This window comes from Pelobates fuscus, chromosome 4, assembly GCF_036172605.1.
Source record: "Pelobates fuscus isolate aPelFus1 chromosome 4, aPelFus1.pri, whole genome shotgun sequence".
Lineage (NCBI taxonomy): Eukaryota > Metazoa > Chordata > Amphibia > Anura > Pelobatidae > Pelobates > Pelobates fuscus.
The window spans coordinates 57,744,377-57,768,375 of NC_086320.1; the positions used below are offsets into that span (position 1 = coordinate 57,744,377).

Here is a 23,999-nt window from a genome sequence, read left to right on the forward strand (position 1 = left end):
TTTTCGAAGAAAGTTAGTCGTGCTTTTACTGACGCCTTTACGTCAGTGGATTCTGCAAAGTCTCTAAGTTGTATGTAGCGAAAAAAGTCTCGGGGTTGCAAGTCGGGCTGTGTACTCAAGTGTTCATATGTCACTACCTCATCATTAGAAGTTTGTTTTTTTATGTTACCAAATTGCGCTGTTTAGTGAAGAAACCCCAGATGACTTGTAGAATTTTTCCAATTAGACTATTTTGGCCTAAAAATTGCATTTCCTGCGTGAGTTCTTGACCATTTCCAGTGTAGTGAATAACTGGTTTAAAAAAAGACATTTTCATTCAGAAAAAGTTTAAAACATTTAATTCTGGGGTTTGCAGAAGTGATGGCTGAGTCCTGAAAAAAGGAGCATATGCACCTCTCTAGATTGTAAGCTCTAGTGACCAGAGCTATTCACATCTGTGTACATTCAGTATGTCGAAATTTGTATGTTTTTATACATTTTCTGTGCAGCAGTATGTGCATGCACATAATGATAATATACATATTTAACTGTCACAGGTGTTGTACATGTATTTTCTTCATTCTCTGTACATTCCTTCCACATTTCAGATATACTAACCTTATGTTCCTGTGTTACTATTTTTTTATTAGCAAGCTTAAAAAGCTGAGTGAAGACAGCTTGACTAAACAGCCAGAAGAGGTCTTTGATGTTTTGGAAAAGCTTGGGGAAGGGTAAGTGTGAAATGTAATATTCTTTTTATCACTTGTGAATGGATTTAAGGGTAAAACAGGATCTCCCATACGCATTAAAGCGTGACTGTAAAGTGTTTTATTATATCTCCATAATGCCTGTGTGAAATGCTAAGATGTTCTGGGAAATGTCTCTGCTATATCCATAGATGAACACTCCAATTTTAGGAATATTAAAAATGATCTGTGCCAGAATCTTTCCAATAAAACCAATCCTTTTCATTTAACATTTGCGTTTAATATTCCTAAATCTAAAGTTTTTGTTTTTTTATTGAAATGTGATATGCTGATTTATTAAACATACTAAATAAGGTTTCCATTGGAGAAAAAATAAAAAGCAAGTTTCTTTTTAGTTCTGTTTTTACTTTGAAATAATACGTTTCTTAGATGTTTTGGTGAACACTTTTATTTATTTATTTTCTTGAAATGCTTAAAGGGAAAATAATAGTCGAAATGATTCTCTCTATAAAGCATTGTGTAGATCTTGCATATAAAAGGGGAACGAAAAAAATTGGTAAAGAAAATTTCCGTTCAATATCCCGGAACTGCACGATTTACATGGTTCTTTACTAAATTGAGATTTCAAAGTGAATTCACTGAGAATTTCCAAGTTTTACGTCAAGGCTATATATTGCCTTAAATTTGAAATGCACTTTGAATTCTCACTATTGTGAATACAGAAACAGGCAGATCCCTCCCTCACCAGGAAAAAGCACCACCAATCAGGAGCCTTACATTATTGTTAGTGAAGCCTGATCTAATCCTGTAAACTCTTTCTAAGAAGGATTTATGTGATATGTAACTTATTCACCTGAATAAATTTGATTATTTAAATAATCTTAAAGGCACAGTGCAACCGTGCTTTAGCATCCTTGTAGCTGTACTGCTGCTTCTTGTTTACAACATGGCAGAATTAAAATGATTGTCATACGTAATCTTGTGAGTGACACTGTGAACCTAGATAACCTTAACATGTATTCTAGGCATTATGTTAATCTATCACCAGCAAGCTACTGCATTGCATTCTGGGACTCTAATGCATTAAATGGGATACATGCTCCATCACTAACCTTCATAGTGATAGTCTGCATAAAATGGAATTTGGACTTTTGCCATGTCCTCTTTGCTTGGCTGGTGCATTATCAAAATATACTAAATAAAGCAAGTATATATTAATTATTTAAATGTTAATGTAAAGCAAACATAAATGAGCACATTGCCATTGATCGTGATACCCCTCAGTGGTGTATTTTAAGCATTTTTTTTCTATAGGCACCCATATCACTGCAGGTCATTGAAGTGTGCTGAAGTGGGATTATATGTTTGTCTCTACCTATTTTTATGTATCTGATTGTACTTTAGATAAGATGGTAGATGTTTTTTCATGGCAGTTGCTTATGTTTATTATGGATGATAGTCAACAGATACGCTGGCTTTGAATTGTTTTTTGTGTGACTTTTATTGTTTTTTTTTTTTGTGTAGTGCCTCTTTTTTAGTTAGCTTGTTGCAGTGTGTCATAGACCCAGGGTTATGGGGTAGGGATTCCTCTTGCTTGGGTGGGAATTTTACAAGAGGCATTTGTTTATTGTTTGAATTTTATGGACAAAATTGAGCTTTGTTTGGTGGAGTTGAGGGTTGTTTACAGGAAGAAAAACGAGGAGTTATGGGAAGAGTACTTGATGGGGAACTGTGTGTATTGTGAATTTCCCCATTGTATGCAAATTGCCCTCTGCACAGCTGCCATAAAGTCAGTTCTGTTTAACCGCTGCATGTTGCCTCAACTCCTGGTGTGGAGTAAAGGCTATGATCCCTGCTTTAAACACCCCTATATTTCACTTCCGAATACTGCTCAGAGTACTTTGAGATGCGCGTCTGTGCGCTCCAAATGGTGCCAACTGTTTCAGGTCAGCAAGACGATACAGGATGGTCACAAAATAGCCTAAGGAGTCCAGAAGTAACAGGGTTACTCAGCTGGAATACCTGCCGGCCGTTACACTGTGTTTTGGCCTCTTTTTGAGTAGGTTTTCCTTTTATAATCTAAGAAATGGTGGTTCGCTTGGTTACTTATTGTGATAACATTCTATCTTGTGTATTGCTAATGATCCGCATAATAATAATAAAAAGGAAACGATGAAAAGGTTCATGTAATTTGCATCTCCTTCTTGGTAGCCTCCATGTTTTAGTTGTTGCTTTCTGATAGTCACTGTTTCCTGCAGGAAGAGGCTCGTTTTATACAGTATTGACCAAGACAATCCTAAACGGGCTGTAACAGCACTGTTGCATTTTTGTTTTTGTTCTTCTTCTGTTGAATATCTGTTTTATGGAAATGAAAGTATCAGCAGCGATATCTTTCACTTCCACACCTCTAGTTCTGCAGTCTTCGTAACCATGTAGATTATCTTGTGATCTAAGTAGGCCAGATGGCTCAAGCTACATAAACTAGGCTTCTTCCTTGAAGATGGCCAATAACCATTTTTAACAGGTTCTGCATTCCTTAGCATGAGAACCTTTTCCACTATCTTTGTAGTTAGTGTTTTGTTACTGATTGAGCAATTGCCAACATTTCTTTAAAGCAACACCCCAGGCTCTTGTGATTATGGTCTTTTAAAATTCACCTGCCATATTCAGATGACAGGATAACTTTATATACTGGTGGAAGTACCAACTACAAACAGAGATTTTATGTTGTTTAAAGTTCGTAACATGTTATTGATGATAGATGAAAATAGAGAAAAACAAGTGCCTTCAATTAGTATTCACCCCTCTCTAATATTTCCACATTTGTAAGTGTAGTAAACTGGAATCAAAATGGATTTTCTTGTGATGAGTTACCATGCGTTTTACATTTACAAAACTTAATTACAAATTCAACATTCGTTGCTTCTTGGCCTTTTGCTAGTTGCATGAAAACTCTCACCAGTTTGATTAAAAAACATCTTTTGGCTGCAGTTACAGCTCTGAACATTTTGGATGCTTTGCACATCTGGGCCCTTACTTTTTGGCCCATTTATATTATAACAAACCTGTTTTTCTGACACCATAGTGGTAAAATGACTTTTTTTTTTAGGTTGTCCAGCCCCCCTCTCTTTACTTTAAAAAGGTGAGTTTACTTACCTTATTTCCCACGCCGCGCCGGTATCACTGGGGCTGACCTTACCTTGCTTAGCGTCTGTGATCATCAAATTTGATATTCACATATATATATATATTTGATATTCACATAGGAAAGCATTAGGAGGCTACTGCGCATGTGCAACAAAGTGCTCTGCTGCGCCAATCAGCATCTCCTCATAGCGATGCATTGCATTAATGCATATTTATCGGGAGTGTTTAGTTTTTCCATGCAGAGCATGGAGGCTCTAAACGTCAGTGCTGCAGACAGAGGAAGCATCTCTAGTGGCGTTACACCTCCGGTGCAGAGGATAAACTCTGCATGTGCAGCGTTTTATAGCAAAACACTGCACATAGAGACTTTGAATCACTGAAGGGGTCATGGTGCTTGGATTAAGCCCTTAATATGGATTTGATCAGAACAAACATCTTGTTGCGCAAGTTTACTTTTTTTTCTCACACGCCGTCAGGTAAATGCCAAAAAAATGGCAGGCTGTGTACTAATGTGCATTGCCGTGCACGCAAGCACGAGTGCCAGACATTTCTTTCCTCTGCATATACCATTGTGTAGATTATTGTTGCCCTATAGATGTTATCTTCTATTTTAGCTGTGAATCCCCCAATTTCCTCCAGATTTACCATTGTTCTCTTGATTGTGCCCTCCTTGCGCAATCATTAAAGGGTTTCTCTAACCCATTTTAAAACAATCTCCCACTCCCCTTCTTGCTGCCAGCTCTGTAGTTTGATTGGACTTTTTTGCTGGCTCAATATATGCGCGTAATCTGAGCCGAGAAGGGGAGAAGGATGGGGGGTATAGGTTAGTTTAAAATATATAAATAAAAAGTGAAGGGAGGAGAGAGAGCCCACAGGAAGGGAGTGAGGGAGGAGAAAGCTCTGCCTGCTAGTAGGAAGATTTTTATATCTGTCAGCATAATGATGACATACGTAAAATATGCACAGAATGACAATAGGCAGCCCAGAACAGAATTCCAGGCTGCTTAGGTCATGTGTGCTGGGGGTGCAACCATCCCCCAGAAAACAATTAAAAATAACTCTGTATGTGCAGTGTTTCAAGCTGAAATACTGCACATTGAGGCTCCTATTACCATGACAACTTCAGATCAATAGAGTAGTCATGGTGGCTGATGTAACCCGTTATATCTGGGGGTCAGTCATCTTTGGATGTTGGAATTGCCATCTTATTTCTGTTTTTAATAATGGATTTAACAGTACTCTGAGATACATGAAATCTTTATTTTATATAGTGCACTGTATAGGATCCCACCCTGGATTTTCATTGCTCCATGTTCTTGTTGCTGTTTATTTAGGTATGCTCTCTATAAGACTTTGGGAAACTGCAGACACAGAGATCATGTGACAATATATTTGCACATAAGATTCCTCCATGCAAATAATTGGGTAACTCCTGTAGGCAGTCCCTTGCACCAAAGACAATTTGCAGATTTTGCAAAAGAGATGTGACGGCTTATGCAACCAACACATTTATTTTGTGGTACAATAAAAATATTTGCCAACTTCCACATTCCATGTTGTTTAGGTACAAATATATATAATTTTTTTAAATTTTTTTTTTTTATTGAAGAGTGTGAATACTTAAGCAAGCTCTGTATGTGAAAGGTCGCATGGTTTGCATGTTGGTTTTGTGTTAAATGTGTTTTTATTTTGATAGTATAGTAAAAAAAAGACAGAGCAAGATGTTACGTGAGGCAGCAGGTCGCCTACGCAGGTCACCCCAGCTCGCCGTGCCCCATTGGGCCTCCCCCTTGGTATCTGGTCAAGCTCCCTCAACTGCTCTCAGCCCGGTTAGGCAGTAGCCAGGATTCGTGTGAACTTGTATGAGGAGATATGTCTCAGCCAACGGAACCATCTCTTCATGTATTTTCTTTGTCTTTTGCCGAGGTTGCTTTTTGGTCTTCGAATTTCCTCCTGTCTAACACCACCTCCACCCATCTCTTGAGTGATGGGGTGCATGGTTGTCTCCAGTAGATAGGGATGATGGCTTTCGCTGCTTTGAGGAGTTGTGGGACCACTGAACTTTTGTAGGTCGGCGTTGGCATAGTGGAGTGGTGGAGGAGATAGGGGGCCGGTGACTGCTGTAGGGTCTCATCTATCACCTCCCGGATCACTCGGCCGATCGTGTCCCAGAAAGATCTGATGATCGAACAGTCCCACCATATGTGGGTGAAGGTTCCTCTCTCGTCTTTGCATCGCCAGCATGTGTCCGGTGCTGTGTGGTCCTGGGCGTGGAAGACAACGGGGGTGACGTACCATCGGATGAGGTCTTTGTATGCATTTTTCTGCAGTCTTGCCGGCCCTGGGGTCTTTTTGACGTGGGTAATGATTTTGCCCCAGTCTGTCTCTGAGAGCGTGTTGTCGATGTCTTCGTCCAATTGTCGGATGCATGGTGGGGCTAGCAAGTATCTACCTGTCCCCAGTGAGGCAGAGACCTGGGAGATTCCTTTGGTGGAAGTGTTTCCTGCAGGCAGAGAGATTCTAAGTCCGTTCGGCCGTTCGGCCTAAAGTAGTTAGTGTTTTTGTGGGATTGAGTTGACGTAGTGTGATATTTGTTCTCTCGCCATAGTGTGCAAGAACTTGTGCCGTTTTAGGAAGAGGGCATTTATCGGGCGGACAGGGAATGGTTTTAGTAGCACATCTGCCATGCGGAGTATGGTGTTGTAGGTCATCAAGCTTGGGAGAGGTCCCTGGTCTCCCGCTGGGAAGTGCGGGTGGCCTCTCAGGGGGAGCATGAGGCTGGGGTCCGTCATAAGGTAGTGTTTAATGCCGTATTGGTGCCATATCCGGAGAATGGCTTTTACAAATGTGTTCGATGGGTGGATTTGTTTGCTTGCTTCCTTCGGGATTCAGGGCAAGGTACGGAGGTCGCAGGCGGGCCATCTGCCTCCAGCTGTACCCAGGCTTTGTCGCGTGGTGTCATGGACCAAATTATGACTCTCGTGAAGTGGGCTGCTAGGTAGTACTTTCTGAAGTCTGGTAGGGATTGGCCGCGGTTTGGATCAGTCTGCCAAGGCCATTGGTTAGATCAAACCATGTTTTGACCTATAGATTCAAACTCCATAATATGATCTTCTGCTCTTTATTTGTAGTACATTAACAAAATGTTTCAAGCAAAATAAAGCACAGGAGCAACTATTTTATGACATTTTCCTTGTGAAAGGAAGCAAAGGATGTGAGTTATAGTGTTAGTGCAGCTTAGCAACATTTAAAGCAGCGGATGTATCTTACACTGCTCCATTAGAAGCACTCTTTACTATTTTTATGCACAGTGTGTATATTTTGCTGTAAGTCCAACAAAACTAATACATCTTAATCGTGGGTTTTGGTGCAGAGCTGCTGTGCCTTTTCTCTTAAAATCCTTTTTGCTTTTCTGCACATTTTTTTTTTTTTTGTAAATCTCTATTTTATTGAGGCATAAAGTTATGTGGATACAGAATGTAGAAAGGGAGACAATAAGGTTTCAAACAATACGGGGGTAATACCATGCATTACATGTCATCTCTGTACGGTGTTAGCCTCATTTTTGTAGATATTATGTTCATTGTGTCTTTTCTTTTTGTTTTTTGTTTTTTCAATCAAGACATTTGAAGCTGTGAGACTCGCAGGTCTCCATAATGAATTATATGCAATTTAGATCAACATTGACAGTTCGGGCACGCAGGCCCACATTGCTGTTGGGTTCTCAAATCACTAATGTCAGTTCAGTCACGTTTCTGGTTGGATAAATAGTCAAGTGTGTGTTAGCTGGTGTCTCCCCCAGTGTCTGTGTGGTTTGGGTGTGTTTGGGAGTCAGGTGGAGTGAGCGCCACCATAGCTGTTGGAGCGTAGTTTGTGGGTTACTTTCTTCAGTAGGGGTGTGAGTTAGCTCCTTCCCCTCCTTGTTTTCCTTATTCCCTTACTGTGGTTGGACCCTCCTTTTCTATGTCTGTCCCCCCGAGGGGTTGAGTGAGTTGGTAAGTCCGAAACTTGTTTGGTTCCTTAGATTTCAGGGTTGTATGTAGTGTTGGCTGGGGGTCTATGGTGGCTGGGTAAGCTCTTGTTTAGGGTCTGTCGTTCTCCCTTGTGTTGGTGGGTACCTGGGGGCTGAGGCAGGCGTGTATCTAGGTCAACAGGGGGGGGGGAGGTGGGAGGGGGGTGGGTTGAAGGTATGTCGGGTAAAAGAGGGGGATCGGGTGCGTCCTTTGTCCGTCATCCTCAGTCGTGTTTGTTGTGGGTTGGTCTAGTCTGGCTGTGTCTCAGTGGGCGTTAGTTCTGATGGTCTGTTGGAATCCTTCTTTTGCTGTCTCAAGGATCCAGTGTGTCCAAATGTCTAGGTAGGTCTTATGGGTCTGGTTGGCCGTCATCGTCAGTTCCTCAATTTTCCTAAGGTCTTCCATTTGGCTAAACCATGTCAGTAGCGGGGGTGTTGTAGTTTGCTTCCAGAATTGGGGGAGCACCTGTTTGGCTGTGTTAAGTATTCTGACGGTTATAGATTTTTTGTATTTGGAGTGTGGGACAGTTGTATGGTGTAGGAGCATTGCTGCCGGTTCCAGGGGGGGGGGGGGGCGCATCCGAGAACTTCTCCAGTACCTTGTGTATTCCCTCCCAGTATGGTTTGATTTTCTCACAATCCCACCAAATGTGTTTTATGGTTCCCACCTCTTTTTCGCATCTCCAGCATTGGTCAGAGTGGGTTGGGTCAATTTGGTGTAGGAGGTGTGGTGTTTTGTACCATTGTGTTAATAATTTGTATGCTGTCTCTTGAGTTTTACTGTGTGTTGAGCAGTGGTGTGTTAGGTAACAGATGGACTCCCATTCCTTATCCGTGAGTGTGGTGCGTAGGGCCGTCTCCCATTTACCCATGTAAAGTGGTGTGTCGGATGGGGTTTCTAGTTGCAGTATGGAGTATAGATAGGATATTCCATGCGGGAGTGGATCTGGGCTTGCGCTGACCGCTTCTATTGTGGTCAGGCCCCTAGTGAGCGCCGGGCCTTGCGGTAGCGTTCGGATAAAGTTAGTTAGCTGGTTGTGTCTGAACCGGTGCATGAATGTCATAGGTGTCTCCCCTAGTAGGGCTGTCAGTGGTTTACATTCACCTGCTTGGAGGATGTGGTGTAGGCGAGGAGTCTAGCCCGGGAGAATATTGCGAAGTGCTCTCGGGTCTAGTCCCGGGGGGAAGTCGGGATTATATGTAAGGGGCAGAAGGGGGGAGGGGAATGGCGACATGTTGCCGGTCTTGGAGGCTCTCCTCCATACTTTCAAGGTGTGCCATGTGTATATGGACATGTCCTTCCCATCCGCTGCCTCCCGGCCCCAGGGTAGTCCGGAGAGCGGTCTGCCCACTTCTGCTTCCTCTACTGTTTTCCAGAGCTTCCCGACGGTATCTTTTGACCACTCCACGATCCGCAGTAGGTGTGCCGCGACGTAGTAGCGGTAGAAGTCTGGGAGGGCTATTCCCCCCCTGTCTTTGGGGCGAGTTAGTGTGGTGAATTTCAATCTAGGTCTACCCCCGTTCCATACGTATTTAGTCATCTCCGATCTAAGGGACCCGAAGAATGTCTTTTGGATCGCTATGGGGATGGCCTGGAGGAGGTAGAGGAGACGTGGGAGGAAGTTCATTTTCAGGACCTGGACCCTTCCCAGCCAGGAGATGTGTGGGAAGGACCACTCTCGCATGTCTCTTTGGAATGATTGTAGTGTGGTCGTGAAGTTTTCTTTGTACAAGTCCTCACTATGTCTTGTCAGCCATATCCCTAAGTACCTAATTTTGTGTTCGGCCCATTGGTATGGGAAGCTGTGCCGTAGGGGCTCTGCTTGTGCAGTATTTACACTGACGTTGAGAATGAATGATTTCCCGTGGTTGATTTTTAGGTTTGATATGGTCCCGAATTCCCTTAGTTCTTTCTGCAGGTTTGGAAGGGAGATCTCGGGTTTGGTCACCACAAAGAGCATGTCATCCGCGTATGCGGCGACCTTGTGGTGCACTTGCCCTGTTTCCACTCCGGTGATGTCTGTGTTGTGTCTAATGTGTGAGAGGAACGGTTCTAGTGCGAGGACAAATAAGAGTGGGGAGAGGGGGCAACCCTGTCTCGTGCCGTTGTGTATGGTGAAGGTCTCCGTGGGCGCTCCATTAACTATTACCTGGGCTGTCGGTTCCCGATAAAGTTCTGCACATTTTTTAAGTTCACATTTTGGCTAAAACATTCTTCATGTGACTGTCCGATTGACTGCCACTAAAGGCACTATGACGCTGCAAAATAGGGCTAATGCTTCTCATAGCTAGTGAATTGGATTGGTGTATTGCTGGGATTACAACACATGCGTGATGCGTCCTCACCGAGAGGAGACTGTTTTGGTGCCAGATAATCGGCAAGTTTGATTTATTTATATATATATATATATATATATATATATATATATATATATATATATATATATATATATATATATATATATATATATATATATATATATAAATTTTATTCCCCTTTTCACTATTTGTTTTTAAACTTCATAGTGTTGATGTAAATAGATGAATTCTACGTAATGGGTTTGAAGAGCAGTTAGATTTTTGATAAAACACAAATGAAGCCGTTCTGCAAGATAATATAATGTGCCTGGGAGATACTATTACTATACAGGAAGTCAAATTAACCGTTTTCTTTAATCTATGACTGGCAGCTGAACATTTTGCTTATGAGTTCTTGCTGCTCAGTGGGATGACCAGGTCTGGTTGAGAAACATACTTGTCTCTAGAGATATACCCACCGAAAATTTTGAGCAAAGGGATTTTATGTATTTATGTGCATTATCATAAAAACATTAACATTGGTCAAACTGCAGCCTGGAGTACTTATTTAAATAGTAAATATATCCTCTCCATCTAACTGCACTCTTGTAGTTAATGCAGGTCATCAAACCCAGCCACCGAGTGAGCGGAGTAAGGATGGGTAGCTATAGATATGGCTGCAGTGTTTTGCATTTGGTGACTGGATATACATCTTCATATTGTTAAAGTGGAAGTTCCTGTAGTGAGATTTATGCACAGATGTTGAAGCACAATTTGCTACTTCAATGAGCTGGATTTCATTCATTAAAAGAAAGAGGTTTAAATTGTACAGCACTGTGTGTTTTACTTGTGAAGTTCTTATTTATGTTGAGTTAATTAAACTTTAAAAGCACACGAGGGCTGCTGTAGGTTCTAGCAGGCAGTTAACATAGCAGGAAATAAGAATTAAACTAAACACACTCTGCAATAAAGAAAGCTGACAACTAAATTTTTACTCTTCCCTCTCTGCCTTTCGCATGGGTTTAGGGTGGCTGTGTGACCCACAGCCAGGGGAGGGATGACTAGGACTGCATAAACAAAGTGATTTAACTCCTAAATGGCAGAGAACTTCTATTGCTTTACGTGAAACTGTTAGGTCAAACAGTTAGTCCATAGACGTTATATCAACGTTTTGACCAGTTTGTTGGTCTTGCCTGCAAGTTCAAAAAAAAATAAAAAATCCTTCCCTACATCTCTCATGCAGTATTTACTATCCACACTGTATCTGTAAACCTTGATTTATAATCAATGTATTGAGGTAGAGAGTCTTTCCGTGGAGTATCCACAATGTTGTATTTTATCTAGAAGTTACCGTAGTTGGACTGGAAGGCTTTTTCCAATCACCTGTTCATCAGAGTTACCTTCTCACCAATCTTTTAGAAAGCCATTAAAGGCCCATTGATACTAAAATTAAGCTATAACCTAGTAATTGTTTGTGACAGGCCAATTCACTCCTCTCCTTCCTTCTGCTTTATACTTTGCTGCTGAATAGCTTCAATGAATAGTGACACACAGAGGCAGCGTAGTAACAGATGTTACATTATATGAGATCAGAATTACCGCGCTGCAGAAAATGGAAAATAATAATGTAATCAGAAGTAGACACCAGATCCAGATGTTTCTTGTACTGGTGTAAACTCTTTGATAAAGAGCCATAGAGGCAGATGTATGAAGGAAAAAAAAAAAAACCCACCAAAAAGCATGCAGATGTGTCTCCTATTTGATATTTACACATTTAAAAAAAATAAATAAAAAATGGTTAAATAAAGTGACTTCAAAGTTCCCCCACAACTGTTCCTTGTTTTGTAAGAATCTGCATATGAAGTGGGGCATTTCTGAGTTTATTACAATGCATTTTCATACACAATTAGACTTTAAAATGCTCTTAAATAGGCTTTTCAATTCCAATTACAAACCCCATTAAGTTGATATTAAACTGTTTGAATACACCACAATACATTTAAGAAGAAATTTGTTTATATTTTTGCTATGTACAGGAATTTTTATAAATTTTTGAAAACCCTGTTACTGAAGTCAAGTGATTTAAATATTACCGTCACTCCATTGTTGCTGTATTTGGATGCATCGATAAATACTAGTCTGAATTAAAACATTTTTTGGGGGGGTGAGGAGATGGGGAAGTACATTTTGAAAATATGTATCAATGTAAAAACCATAAACTAATGTTTATTCATTTTTTAGTACGAACAATGTCTTTTTAGGGATGATGCTGTTAGCAAATTAATTTGACTTGGTGATTATTCAACCTGCTGTTGAGGCTCTGTTCCTATCCTTTTGCTTATCACACATGCCCATCTTTTTTTCCCTTCATAATCTTTTTGCACGGAGTGTGTAATAATGCATTCATTTCATGCTGCGGTTAGAGACTTGCGTCCCCAGTATTACTTCCCCCACCCCCTTTTTTGTATTCTTTATTTATGTGGATGGTACGCATCAAATGCACAATACAACATTTCTGAAGTCTGTACTATTACACTTACAGTATGCATGAGAAACATTATGTCAAGAATAAACTCCCATTTTTCAATATTCTTCATGTAAGCTTAAGCTAGTGTATAAACAGGGAGCCGAGAAAACTGAACAGAGAGAAAATAAACTTAGTGACAAGCTAAGGTATGAGGATATTCTAAAGCGATTTTTAGAGGGTCAGCATGGTATAATGACATGGTCCGCCACATACTCCCAACCTATGGGGTAATGGGGAGTGTGGATGAGGATGTCCGTAACACAAGCAATTATTTTGGCACCCTGATTAGAGCTTGGTAAGGCAACTATAAATTCTGCGTCCAAGTCTGCAAGGCCACCTCAGGGCAATAATAGCCGCACAAGGCAGGAAAAACAGCGCTGAAAAAGGAAACATAAAAATGTTCTTCTGAAGAAGCTAAAATGAAGTCACGGAAGAGGCAAAAGGCTCGACAAAAGAATTAAAAAGATTAAAAGAATTAAAAAAATGTCAGGTGTCAGAGTCCTGCACTCCTCTGGTTCAAAGGGAACAATTCTATTGACATCCCAGGTATGGGTGGAATTCGCTGAGGTAGTCGGGTCTGTATGGCCCCATGCTTGAAGTAAAGCCAGACTCTTCAAACTTCCCAGTACCTTAACAGATTACCCATCATGGGTGACTGTAAGAGACCTGGGGTAGGTCCAGCGGTAAACGAGTCCAGCATCCTGAAGAATTTTGGTTAGTGGTCGCATCAATTTCCGCCATATGTGTGGCTCTGCTTAAACCTAGAAAGAAAGTGAGAGTATGCGTCTCAAATATTAGTAGTGTTTTCCCTTTCACCGCATTTAGAAACCTTGGTTATGTAGAATATTCTATCAAAGGAGATTTTTTTTAAAAGCTATTTTCCGTGGGTAAGAGGAAGGAAACAAGTCTTCTAATGAGGTGTGGAAGTTCCTCAGGGAGGAGTGTCTGCCACGCCACTTATTTTTGTTTTTGTGCCTTCCTCTGTCATAAACCTGGTCGACTCGTGTAGTGAGGTGAGAATGTGTGGATCTTAGCTGTTGCACTGTCTCACCTAGGCTTCAGATCAAGGATGTCTTCCTCAGCGGTTTGGACTCTGATCGTGACTATTTGAATCTCTGTCTTCACAACATTCAGGTCGGCAGAGAACATCTTCTACAGGTGTAATAACAGATTCTGTATGTCCTACTTAGTGGCCGGAGCATCACTCTCTGCTGATGTTGGGGATCCTCCCTCCTGGGTTTTCTCCACCTGTGAGGTGTGTGTGTGCAGCTGCGGTCCTTCTGACCATCCCTGGTGGAAGGTCGGGGGTCGGTTGTGCCTTGCTGCCTTTGTCTGTGCCAAAACTTCTATTGAGAAGATTAACACTTGGTAAGTCGATTGCGAGGGCTATTCTGCTTTCCTCTATCAGCTGTAGTCCTGTGGTCATAGGCGCTGAGTTTTAATGCTTGCTGGGAACAAAAAGGGCATCTGCAGAATCCACACTGCTTCTCGAGTGTGATGCTGGTGTTTTTGCACCCGATTATCTATTGCCTCCAACTGTAGAGGTATGTTTGCAAGTTGAGCAATCGGAGATGAGCGAGATGGCGTCTGACTCGGTGCTCTGCCCCCCATTTTACTTGCCTTTCAAGCAGCACAATAACCTTTTCCATCTGTTCCTGGTCAATGAGGGGTGATAATATCGAAAGGCACCTGTAATGCACTGTAGTGCTTATGGTGCTCATACTTGTCCCTAAGTTAGCAGATGACTAGATGCCCCGGTAATTCACTGCACCTGAGACACAGTCGGGGCACACATTGAGGTGGAGAACAGAAACATTGGTTTGACACCGAACCAATTGCCAGATTACATTAGAATATTAAATGGAGGAGAGAATGTATGTTAAACGGCTAAAACCATCCTCGCTTATTTTTCTTAGGTTCATGAGTGTTGTATGAATATACTTCCTTCCTAATTTTTGTGCCCTTCTTTTGTCACAGTTGCAGATCTTCCTTGTGACACTTGTATGGCCTTAAGGCCAACTAAACCACTTTTCCATTCCATGTTACGAGTGGTACTGCTATTGCGGGAGAAACAATTATTCCCATAAACCCATGCTTGCATCCGTGCTTATGGGATGCATGTTTTTTTAGTTAGGAAATGTTGCTCGATGCATCTGAGTAAACTTTAAAGGTATAAATATAAGTTTTTATTTTTCTGCATAATCTGTATAATGCTTTCAAAAGATGGGGGGTAATTTTGACAAGGCCAACATTTATATGCCAGACCCAATTTAAAGGGAACGCCCCAGAGACATATAGCACGTTTTGATTTTTTTTGTTTTGTGTGTTTTTCATTGTAAAAAGCTTTCAATATAAATTGGCACTATTGTAAATTAAATATGTTACACCCCTCTGGCTGTTAGAAAACTTCCTGGTAGTTCAGTGGTTCTCTCAACCTTTTAAAGGTAGTAAAGAATATAAAATATTATATGCAGAGTGATGACAGCCAGCAGGCGTGACCTAAAGCTCATGCGCGGCATTGGCCTTGCTTGCATTAGACCTCCACCCATAGAGGAAAGCATTGTATAAAGCTTTGATATGGGGTTTTGGGTAATGTAGGATGTCCTCATTGCCACGTATCCGGAAGTTAACCCTCAAAGATAATTATTGCAGTTTTTTTTTTTTTTTACTGTTTGTGTACTGATCTGACACACACTCACTGATTTGACACACACACACACACACAGACCCACTCACTGACCCATAACGAAATACACGTCGTCACACACAAATTAAATTTTTGAAATTATTTTTATTTAAGTCCACCAAGCTTCATTATCTTTGGGAAAGCTGGAGTGGATCCTTTCCCTGGGATTTCGTATGGGGCTTGTGTAATATTCGTGCTGTTCCAGCACGAATCTCCTCGCGTTGTTTAGTGATGTCAGGGGTTAAGTGAAATTATAATCCGGCACCAGGCATCACTGTGGGGCGTACAAGGGAGCAGTGCTGAAAGAGCACAGATTACAGCTCCCTTGACGCCCAGCTGCAGTGTCAAGGGAGCTGTATAGCCTGCAAACTGTATTTGGCCTGAGTAGGCACCTGCCATCTGGGTACACCTCCTAGGTTCAGCTATACTCAAGAGATATAGTGCTCACTTAAAGGGACACTATAGTCACCTGAACAACTTTAGCTTAATGAAGCAGTTTTGGTGTATAGAACATGCCCCTGCAGCATCACTGCTCAATCCTCTGCCATTTATGAGTTAAATCCCTTTGTTTATGAACCCTAGTCACACCTCCATGCATGTGACTTGCACAGCCTTCCATAAACGCTTTCTTTATAGCAAGTTCTGTTTAATTAAGATTTTCTTATCCCCTGCTATGTTAATAGCTTGCTAGACCCTGCAAGAGCCTCCTATATGTGATTAAAGTTCAATTTAGAGATTGAGATACAATTATTTAAGGTAAATTACATCTGTTTGAAAGTGAAACCAGTTTTTTTCATGCAGGCTCTGTCAATCATAGCCAGGGGAGGTGTGGCTAGGGCTGCATAAACAAAGTGATTTAACTCCTAAATGACAGTGAATTGAGAAGTGAAATTGCAGGGGAATGATCTATACACTAAAACTGCTTTATTTAGCTAAAGTAATTTAGGTGACTATAGTGTTCCTTTAAAATCTCATTAATAGAGGGTGCCATGGCAGAGCATAGCCTCGTGGCAATGAGGAAATGCAGTGCTGAACCAACCTGAAGCTATTGGAAACTGCTCCCTTGCAGCTTTTGGTGGATGGGACATGTTTTTTGGTCTCACCTGCCCAATTCTTGGTTCCAGGTGCAATCTCTGTGGTATGGGGTCCTGGCACTGGGGCTTATATCTGTATTATACATCGGATATCAGTACAATACATCAAGACCACACTTGTTAAATGACCACTATAGTGCCAGGAAAACATACTTGTTTTCCTGGCACTATAGTGCCCTGAGGGTGCCCCCACGCTCAGGGACCCCCTCCCGCCGGGCTCTGGGGAGAGTAAAGGGTTAAAACTTTTATTCCAGCGATCCTCCCTTTCCGCTGAATGCGCATGCGCGGCAAGAGCTGCGCGCGCATTCAGCCGGTCTCATAGGAAAGCATTTACAATGCTTTCCTATGGACGCTTGCTTGCTCTCACTGTGATTTTCACAGTGAGAATCACGCAAGCGCCTCTAGCGGCTGTCAGTGAGACAGCCACTAGAGGATTTGGAGGCTGGATTAACCGTATTATAAACATAGCCGTTTCTCTGAAACGGCTTTGTTTATAAAAAAAAGGGTTAATCCAAGAGGGACCAGGCACCCATAACCACTTCATTAAGCTGAAGTGTGATGTAATTCCAGTAAAATACAAGTTTAGCAGGCTAAGATTGCCACAAGGCATATGTATGTATATGTGTTTGTAGTATCAGTTGGTTAATTACACGTAGCTAAGATACTGTCATCACTGTACTGACCAGGTGCAGGAATGTAAGAACTGGAATTACGCGTCCCTCTCCTTTGTATCAGATGAGCCACGTGGTTAGACCGGATGGATGAGTTTAGACTCTATTCATTAAATAGGTTAAGGGTATGTGTGGGTGTAGTTAATTGTGGGAGGAGCTACAGTGCTATATAAGGAATGTACTCTATGTATTCAGTACTCAGACTTTGCTGTATTTTGGTGACGCTAGTCCCTCTGAGTCCCGATCGGTGATCCAATAAAGAATCTCTTCCTTCCTGAAGAAACCTGTGTCCATCTCTCTGTGCTTGGCTTCCGTCAGTTTCTCCGGTATCATTTGGTGCATTGGCCGGGAAGCTCATCGTTCAACGGTAGCTGAGAGGCAGAGGCGTGAGACGGTCTATCTTTGCCCACGTTCTCTACGGCTGCACCCCTGAACTTCTGCGTGGACCTCCCTTCGTCTCGGCGCCACTGGTCTGTTGTCCAGGAGATCATCGGCCTCTACGTGAGAAGTGCTGGGGTGTCCCCGTCGATGAGTGTGAACTCAGGTTCAGGAACGAGGAGGTAAGATAACTGCTGTTTTAGACGGCAGGACCCGCTAGGGGTATACCGATTGTGCGGTAGGCCCAAAGGGGTTTTTGAATCTGTATCTGCCCCCTCTGTCGGAGGGAAGGAGCGAAGGCGCACCGCTCGATCGAACGCTCTTTAGTCAGACCGTTTGATTTGGTTAGTCAGGCGGGGTCCAGGTGTAAGATAGCCCTAGCCGGACACCGGTGTCTTGTCTAGACTAGCGTTCTAGGGTGTATATTACGTTCGCTAGGTCGGAGGGACCGGGAGACTAAGCGGCGCCTGTGTAAATTCGGTTCGCTAGTTCTCATCCTATCTGGGCTAAGTGGGAAGGCGTGTAAATTTGGAACCCACTAGACTTTTGATAGTACGACTAAGAGGCGCCTGTGTAAATTCGGATCTCTAGCTCGTTGTATAGTGCGACTAAGAGGCGCCTGTGTAAATTCGGTTCTCTAGCTCGCTATGTATATGTGGTGATTGGGCAGTGTGGCTAACCAAAACGGGTGTATATAGTTTTAGGTAGTCCATTCAAGGTACTGGCCAATAGTTTAGTTGGGAATTGTAAATGTGTTAATGATTGTTTAGTAAAGTGTATATCTTGTTAGATAGCGCGAGCTCAGCCGTCTAGCGAGAGTGTTAATAGTGTGTTGCTGTATTATAGTGCACGGTACCATAACCCTGTATATTTACTGACATTATATAATAAGTACTAATCATTGTCGTCCATTGCATGTTTAACACCATAACCACTAATAATTGTATTGTGACCTTAACTTGTGCTTTGACCTATGCTAACCGTACTGTAACCGCTATTTGTAAAAGACGATGTTACTGGGGTGTGTTATAGACGGGTAATTCGTATATAGAGAATTATAGCGTGGGTGACTGTGTAGTTACGCCAAAGGGCATAATATTGATTATATAGTGACTGGTGTAGCAGCTGTGTGTGTATGGGAATTCCCTGAGTGTTTATTGTTATTGTGTACGTTTCACTTGGTAACCATACCACGTGGTGCTGTTGCCAGAGGAAACGGGTGTGACTGTTGAATAGTACGCGTGTATAGTAATCGTTGTCGACGACGTTCCACTGTTAAATATGGGTGCGTCGCAGTCAACGATTCCGGATCCCTTAGGATGTATGGTTAAGAATTTTAAAAAGGGATTCAAAGTTTGTGATTTTGGGGTTAAGATGTCCCCTGTACGTTTGGTCACTTTGTGCACTAGGGAGTGGCCTACTTTGGTTGCGGCATGGCCGCCACGTGGCAGTTTGGATCCAACTCTGGTACAGCGCTTACACGTGGCTGTATCAGGTAGGCCTGAACTTTACGGCCAGTTTCCTTATATTGATTGTTGGAGACAGGCCGTAAATGACTCGCCAAAATGGCTCCGGACATGCCACGAGGAACAGTGTCGCCTCATGGTAGCTAGGACTTGTTCGTCCACTAGGGCTGGTGTTAGGCCCATTTTGGACACGCCCCCTGAGTCCGAGATCCCTTTGCCGCCCCCTTACTTTCCGGTAAGAGGAAGTGACGCAAATACAGGAAGTCCTGTAACCCTTCCCTCATTACCCTCATCCACTTCCGCTTCCTCCTCCAGTACAGGATCCACCCCCCCTCATACTAAATCTCCCCTTCCGGAACCAGAACCCACCCCCATTAGAAACGAATATCCTGATTTGGCGCCACTTCAGACTTCCGGTCAAGCTTCATCTAGCTCGGCCCGAAGTGTTCTATTCACTACCTTTTCCCAAAACCAACCTCCCACATCCCCATACCCTATATCTCCCCGACCGGAACCCATGACTGACGCTTCCCTACGTAGCCCCATCCAAACCCGACAGTTGACTGGTGCCCAACAATTAAAGCACTATCAGATGCCTCTTCGCTTAAATCCCGGGTCAGCTTATATCGATGCCGCAGGTCAAATGGCACACGCTGACCCTGTCTTCGTATATGTCCCTTTCACCACTACCGACCTTTTAAACTGGAAGACCCATAATTCCTCGTATACTGAGAAACCACAAGCCATGACTGATCTGTTCACCTCAATAGTACAGACACATAATCCGACATGGGCTGATTGCCAGCAGTTATTAATGACTTTATTTAACAATGAGGAAAGGACAAGAATAAATCAAGCAGCCATTAAAGCATTAGAGGATAGAGCCCGTGCTTTGAACCAAGCTAATCCAGCAGCATGGGCCGCAACACATTATCCCAACACTGATCCCGATTGGAACGTAAATGGTGCTGATATGGTTCAACTCAGAGCCTATAGAGACGCTATAATTGCTGGCATGAAAGCCGGAGGAAAGAAAGCCATTAACATGTCGAAGACAGTTGAGGTGATCCAGAAAAGCGATGAAGCGCCCAGTGTCTTTTATGACCGATTATTGGAGGCGTACCGCTTGTACACCCCCTTTAATCCGGAAGACGCAGACAATTCCCGAATGGTTAACTCCGCCTTTGTCAGCCAAGCTTACGGAGATATTAAGCGCAAGCTACAAAAGTTAGAAGGGTTTGCAGGTATGTCAATCTCCCAACTAATGGAGGTAGCTAATAAGGTCTATATGAATAGGGAAACAGAAAGCAAGAAAGAGGAGGAGCGCAAGATGCGTAAAAAGGCTGATATGCTAGCGGTAGCGATCGCAGGCGTAGATAAACGGGGCCCAGATAGAGGCAATAATAGATGGAGTAGGGAGCCTTTGAGTAGGGATCAGTGTGCGTATTGCAAGGAAGAAGGGCATTGGAGGAACGAATGTCCGCAAAGAGAGCAGTACGAGAGAGACCAACCCAGGGCAGGCTACGGAAACTTTAGAGGCAGAGCGAGAGGTAGAGGAGGTCCCGGAGGGAGTAATGGTTATAGAGGGAGTAATGGGAACAGAGGAAGTGTTAGGGAAGACAGGTATATTCCAGCAGCGCAAAGGTCTCGCGATAGAGAAGGTAGGGACTTTGTAGGATTGGCTGACACGGTCATGGAGGACTATTGATACCGACCGGGCTCCATCCCCCTTGGTCGAGCGGAGCCTATGGTCGATGTATCAATAGGGGGGAAAAGGAGTGCGTTCATGATCGACACTGGTGCTGAACATTCAGTGGTGACTAATCTAGTTGCTCCTCCATCTGGAAGGACTATTACTGTGATAGGAGCAACTGGAAGAAGTGCTGAAAGACCGGTTCTTAAAAGTCGACTCTGTACATTGGGAGGCCACGTAGTAAAACACCAATTCCTTTATATGCCTGAATGTCCAGTCCAATTGCTGGGACGTGATATGCTATCCAAATTACAAGCGCAGATTACGTTCCTACCAGATGGAACAACATCTTTAAAGTTTAATGGACCTTCAGGTATTATGACTTTATCCGTACCAAAGGAAGAAGAGTGGCGACTTTATACAGTGTTGACTAGCCAAAACCCTAGGAGTGATGAGACATTGTTTAACATACCAGGAGTTTGGGCAGAGAACAACCCACCAGGACTGGCCCGCAATATTCCACCAATAAAAATTGAACTGAAACATGGGGTTTATCCAGTGAGCCTAAGACAATATCACATTCCGCAGAAGGCTAAGAAGAACATCCAATCCTATCTGGATAAGTTCATACGGTATGGTATCCTAAAATTCTGTACTTCCCCCTGGAACACCCCATTGCTGCCTGTTCAAAAGCCCGGCACAGATGAGTATCGACCTGTGCAGGACTTAAGAGCAGTCAATGATGCGGTTGTTAGCATTGTACCCAATCCATATAACCTGCTTGCTTTAATTCCGGGCGGGGCTACTTACTTCACAGTTTTAGACCTCAAAGATGCCTTCTTTTGCCTCCGAATTGCCGCAGAAAGTCAATGTATTTTCGCTTTCCAATGGGAGAACGCTGTAACGGGCTCAAAACGCCAAATGACTTGGACAAGACTGCCCCAAGGGTTTAAAAATTCACCTACCCTATTTGGTTCAGCCCTAAGTCAAGATCTATTGGATTTCGAGTCCATCCCAGGAGAGTGTGTATTGTTACAATATGTAGATGACTTGTTGATAGCAGCAGTTACAAAAGAAATCTGTCAGCAAGCAACGCACGATCTACTACACATTCTCTGGAAGGCAGGATACAAGGTGTCTAGAAAGAAGGCTCAGTTGTGTTTGCCAACTGTCAAGTATCTAGGATTCCATATCTCTGAAGGTCAAAGAATTATGGGGCCAGAGAGAAAAGAAGCTGTCTGCCAAATACCAATACCCAAGAATAGAAGACAAGTGCGAGAATTCTTGGGGGCAGCAGGCTTCTGTAGGATATGGATTCCCAGTTATGCGATACTAGCAAAACCTCTGTACGCAGCTATCAAAGGTACAGAGCACGACCCCTTCCTATGGACCCAAGAACAGCAAACGGCATTTGAAGATGTGAAGAAGGCTTTGATGAGTGCCCCAGCATTAGGTCTACCTGATCACACACGACCATTCTACTTATATGTACACGAGCAAAGAAGAATGGCTGTGGGAGTATTGACACAGTACTTGGGATCATGGCAAAGACCTGTTGCCTACATGTCTAAGCAACTGGATGCAGTGGCCAGCGGACTTCCACCTTGTCTAAGAGCCGTAGCTGCAGCCGCCCTGCTAGTAGCTGAAGCCGATAAACTCACTCTGGGTCAAGAACTTTATGTACGAGTCCCACATGCAGTACAGACGTTGTTGGATTACAAAGGAAATCATTGGTTTAGTAACAGCCGTATGACCAAGTATCAAGCAATGTTGTGTGAAAACCCAAGAGTGCATTTAGAGACTGTAAACACCTTAAATCCAGCTACCCTTTTGCCACAACCTACTGAAAGTCAACATGATTGTTTGGAAGTAATGGATGAAGTATTCTCAAGTAGACCAGATCTTCGTGATTTTCCCATCCAGAACCCCGATGTTCAATATTACACCGACGGCAGTAGTTATGTGAAAGAAGGGATCCGCTATGCAGGATATGCAGTGACAACAATAGACAAGGTGATAGAAGCTCGGCCACTGGCGAAAGGAACATCAGCACAAAAGGCAGAATTAATAGCACTAACACGAGCGTTACAATTGGCTGAAGGTTTAAGAGTAAATATCTATACGGACTCTAAGTATGCGTTTTTAACCACTCATGCCCACGGAGCTTTGTATAAAGAAAGAGGACTACTGAATTCAGAAGGCAAAGAAATCAAGTACGCAGCTGAAATCCTACAACTATTGGAAGCAGTGTGGGAGCCGAAAGAAGTCGGTATCATACATTGTCGAGCGCATCTGAGAGGAGATGGTGATGTAACCAAGGGAAATCGGATGGCAGATAGTGCAGCTAAGCGTGCTGCTGAATCAGGAAGACAGGAGTATGTAGGGCATATAGCTGCTCTTATACCAACTCCACTGTCCCAATGGACTCCAGTTTATACAGCTCAAGAAGAGGAGTGGTTAAAGACTGAACCGGGAAAGTATCTGGAGAACAAGTGCTATCAGCTAGAAGATGGAAGAATAGTTATACCAGCATCGCTAGCGGTAGAAATTGTCCAAAATTATCACAACGGGACACATTCTGGGAGAGACAGTACTGAAGAATCTCTTAGAAAACATTTCTACATACCAAGATTGTCCAACTTGACTCAGGCCATTGTACGCAGATGTGTAACGTGTGCTAAGAATAATGCAAGACAAGGACCAGTAAAGCCACCAGGAGTTCAGTTTATGGGGGGACTCCCCATGTCCGATCTACAAATAGACTTTACAGTGATGCCTAAATCGGGTGGACATCGTTACCTGCTGGTAATTGTGTGCACCTATTCAGGCTGGGTAGAAGCATGTCCTACTCGTACAGAGAAAGCAGGAGAAGTTGTGAGATTCCTGCTACGAGAAATAATACCCCGATATGGACTACCCTGTTCTATAGGATCGGACAATGGTCCAGCTTTTGTTCACCAGTGCCTACAACAACTGACTCATATGCTTGGTATAAAGTGGAGGCTTCATACTGCATATAGACCCCAGAGTTCTGGTAAGGTAGAGAGAATGAATAGAACTATAAAGAACCAGTTGGCTAAAATGTGTCAGGAAACCCAACTTAAGTGGAACGTTCTCTTACCCATAGCTTTATTGCGAATCCGCAGTACCCCTACCAGAAGGATGGGCCTCTCTCCTTTTGAAATCATGTATGGGCGACCACCTCCCGTACTTGGTAACTTAAGGGGGGACTTGAGTCAGTTGGGAGAAGGAATTACCCGGCAGCAGGTTGTAGAGTTGGGTAAGACTATGGAGGAGGTACAGAAATGGGTACAAGATAGATTACCTGTGAATATTTATCC

General features: G+C 42.9%; 1 protein-coding gene across 1 annotated transcript in view; it reads left to right on the top strand.

Moving 5' to 3' along the window:
- The window catches only part of STK3 (serine/threonine kinase 3), a 219,529-nt gene that overhangs the window by 11,472 nt on the left and 184,058 nt on the right, over positions 1–23,999 (top strand). Inside the window, exon 2 of the mRNA XM_063451213.1 lies at positions 630–710. Within this exon, the coding sequence (XP_063307283.1) occupies positions 630–710 (81 nt within the window). The remainder of the gene's footprint in view (positions 1–629; positions 711–23,999) is intronic.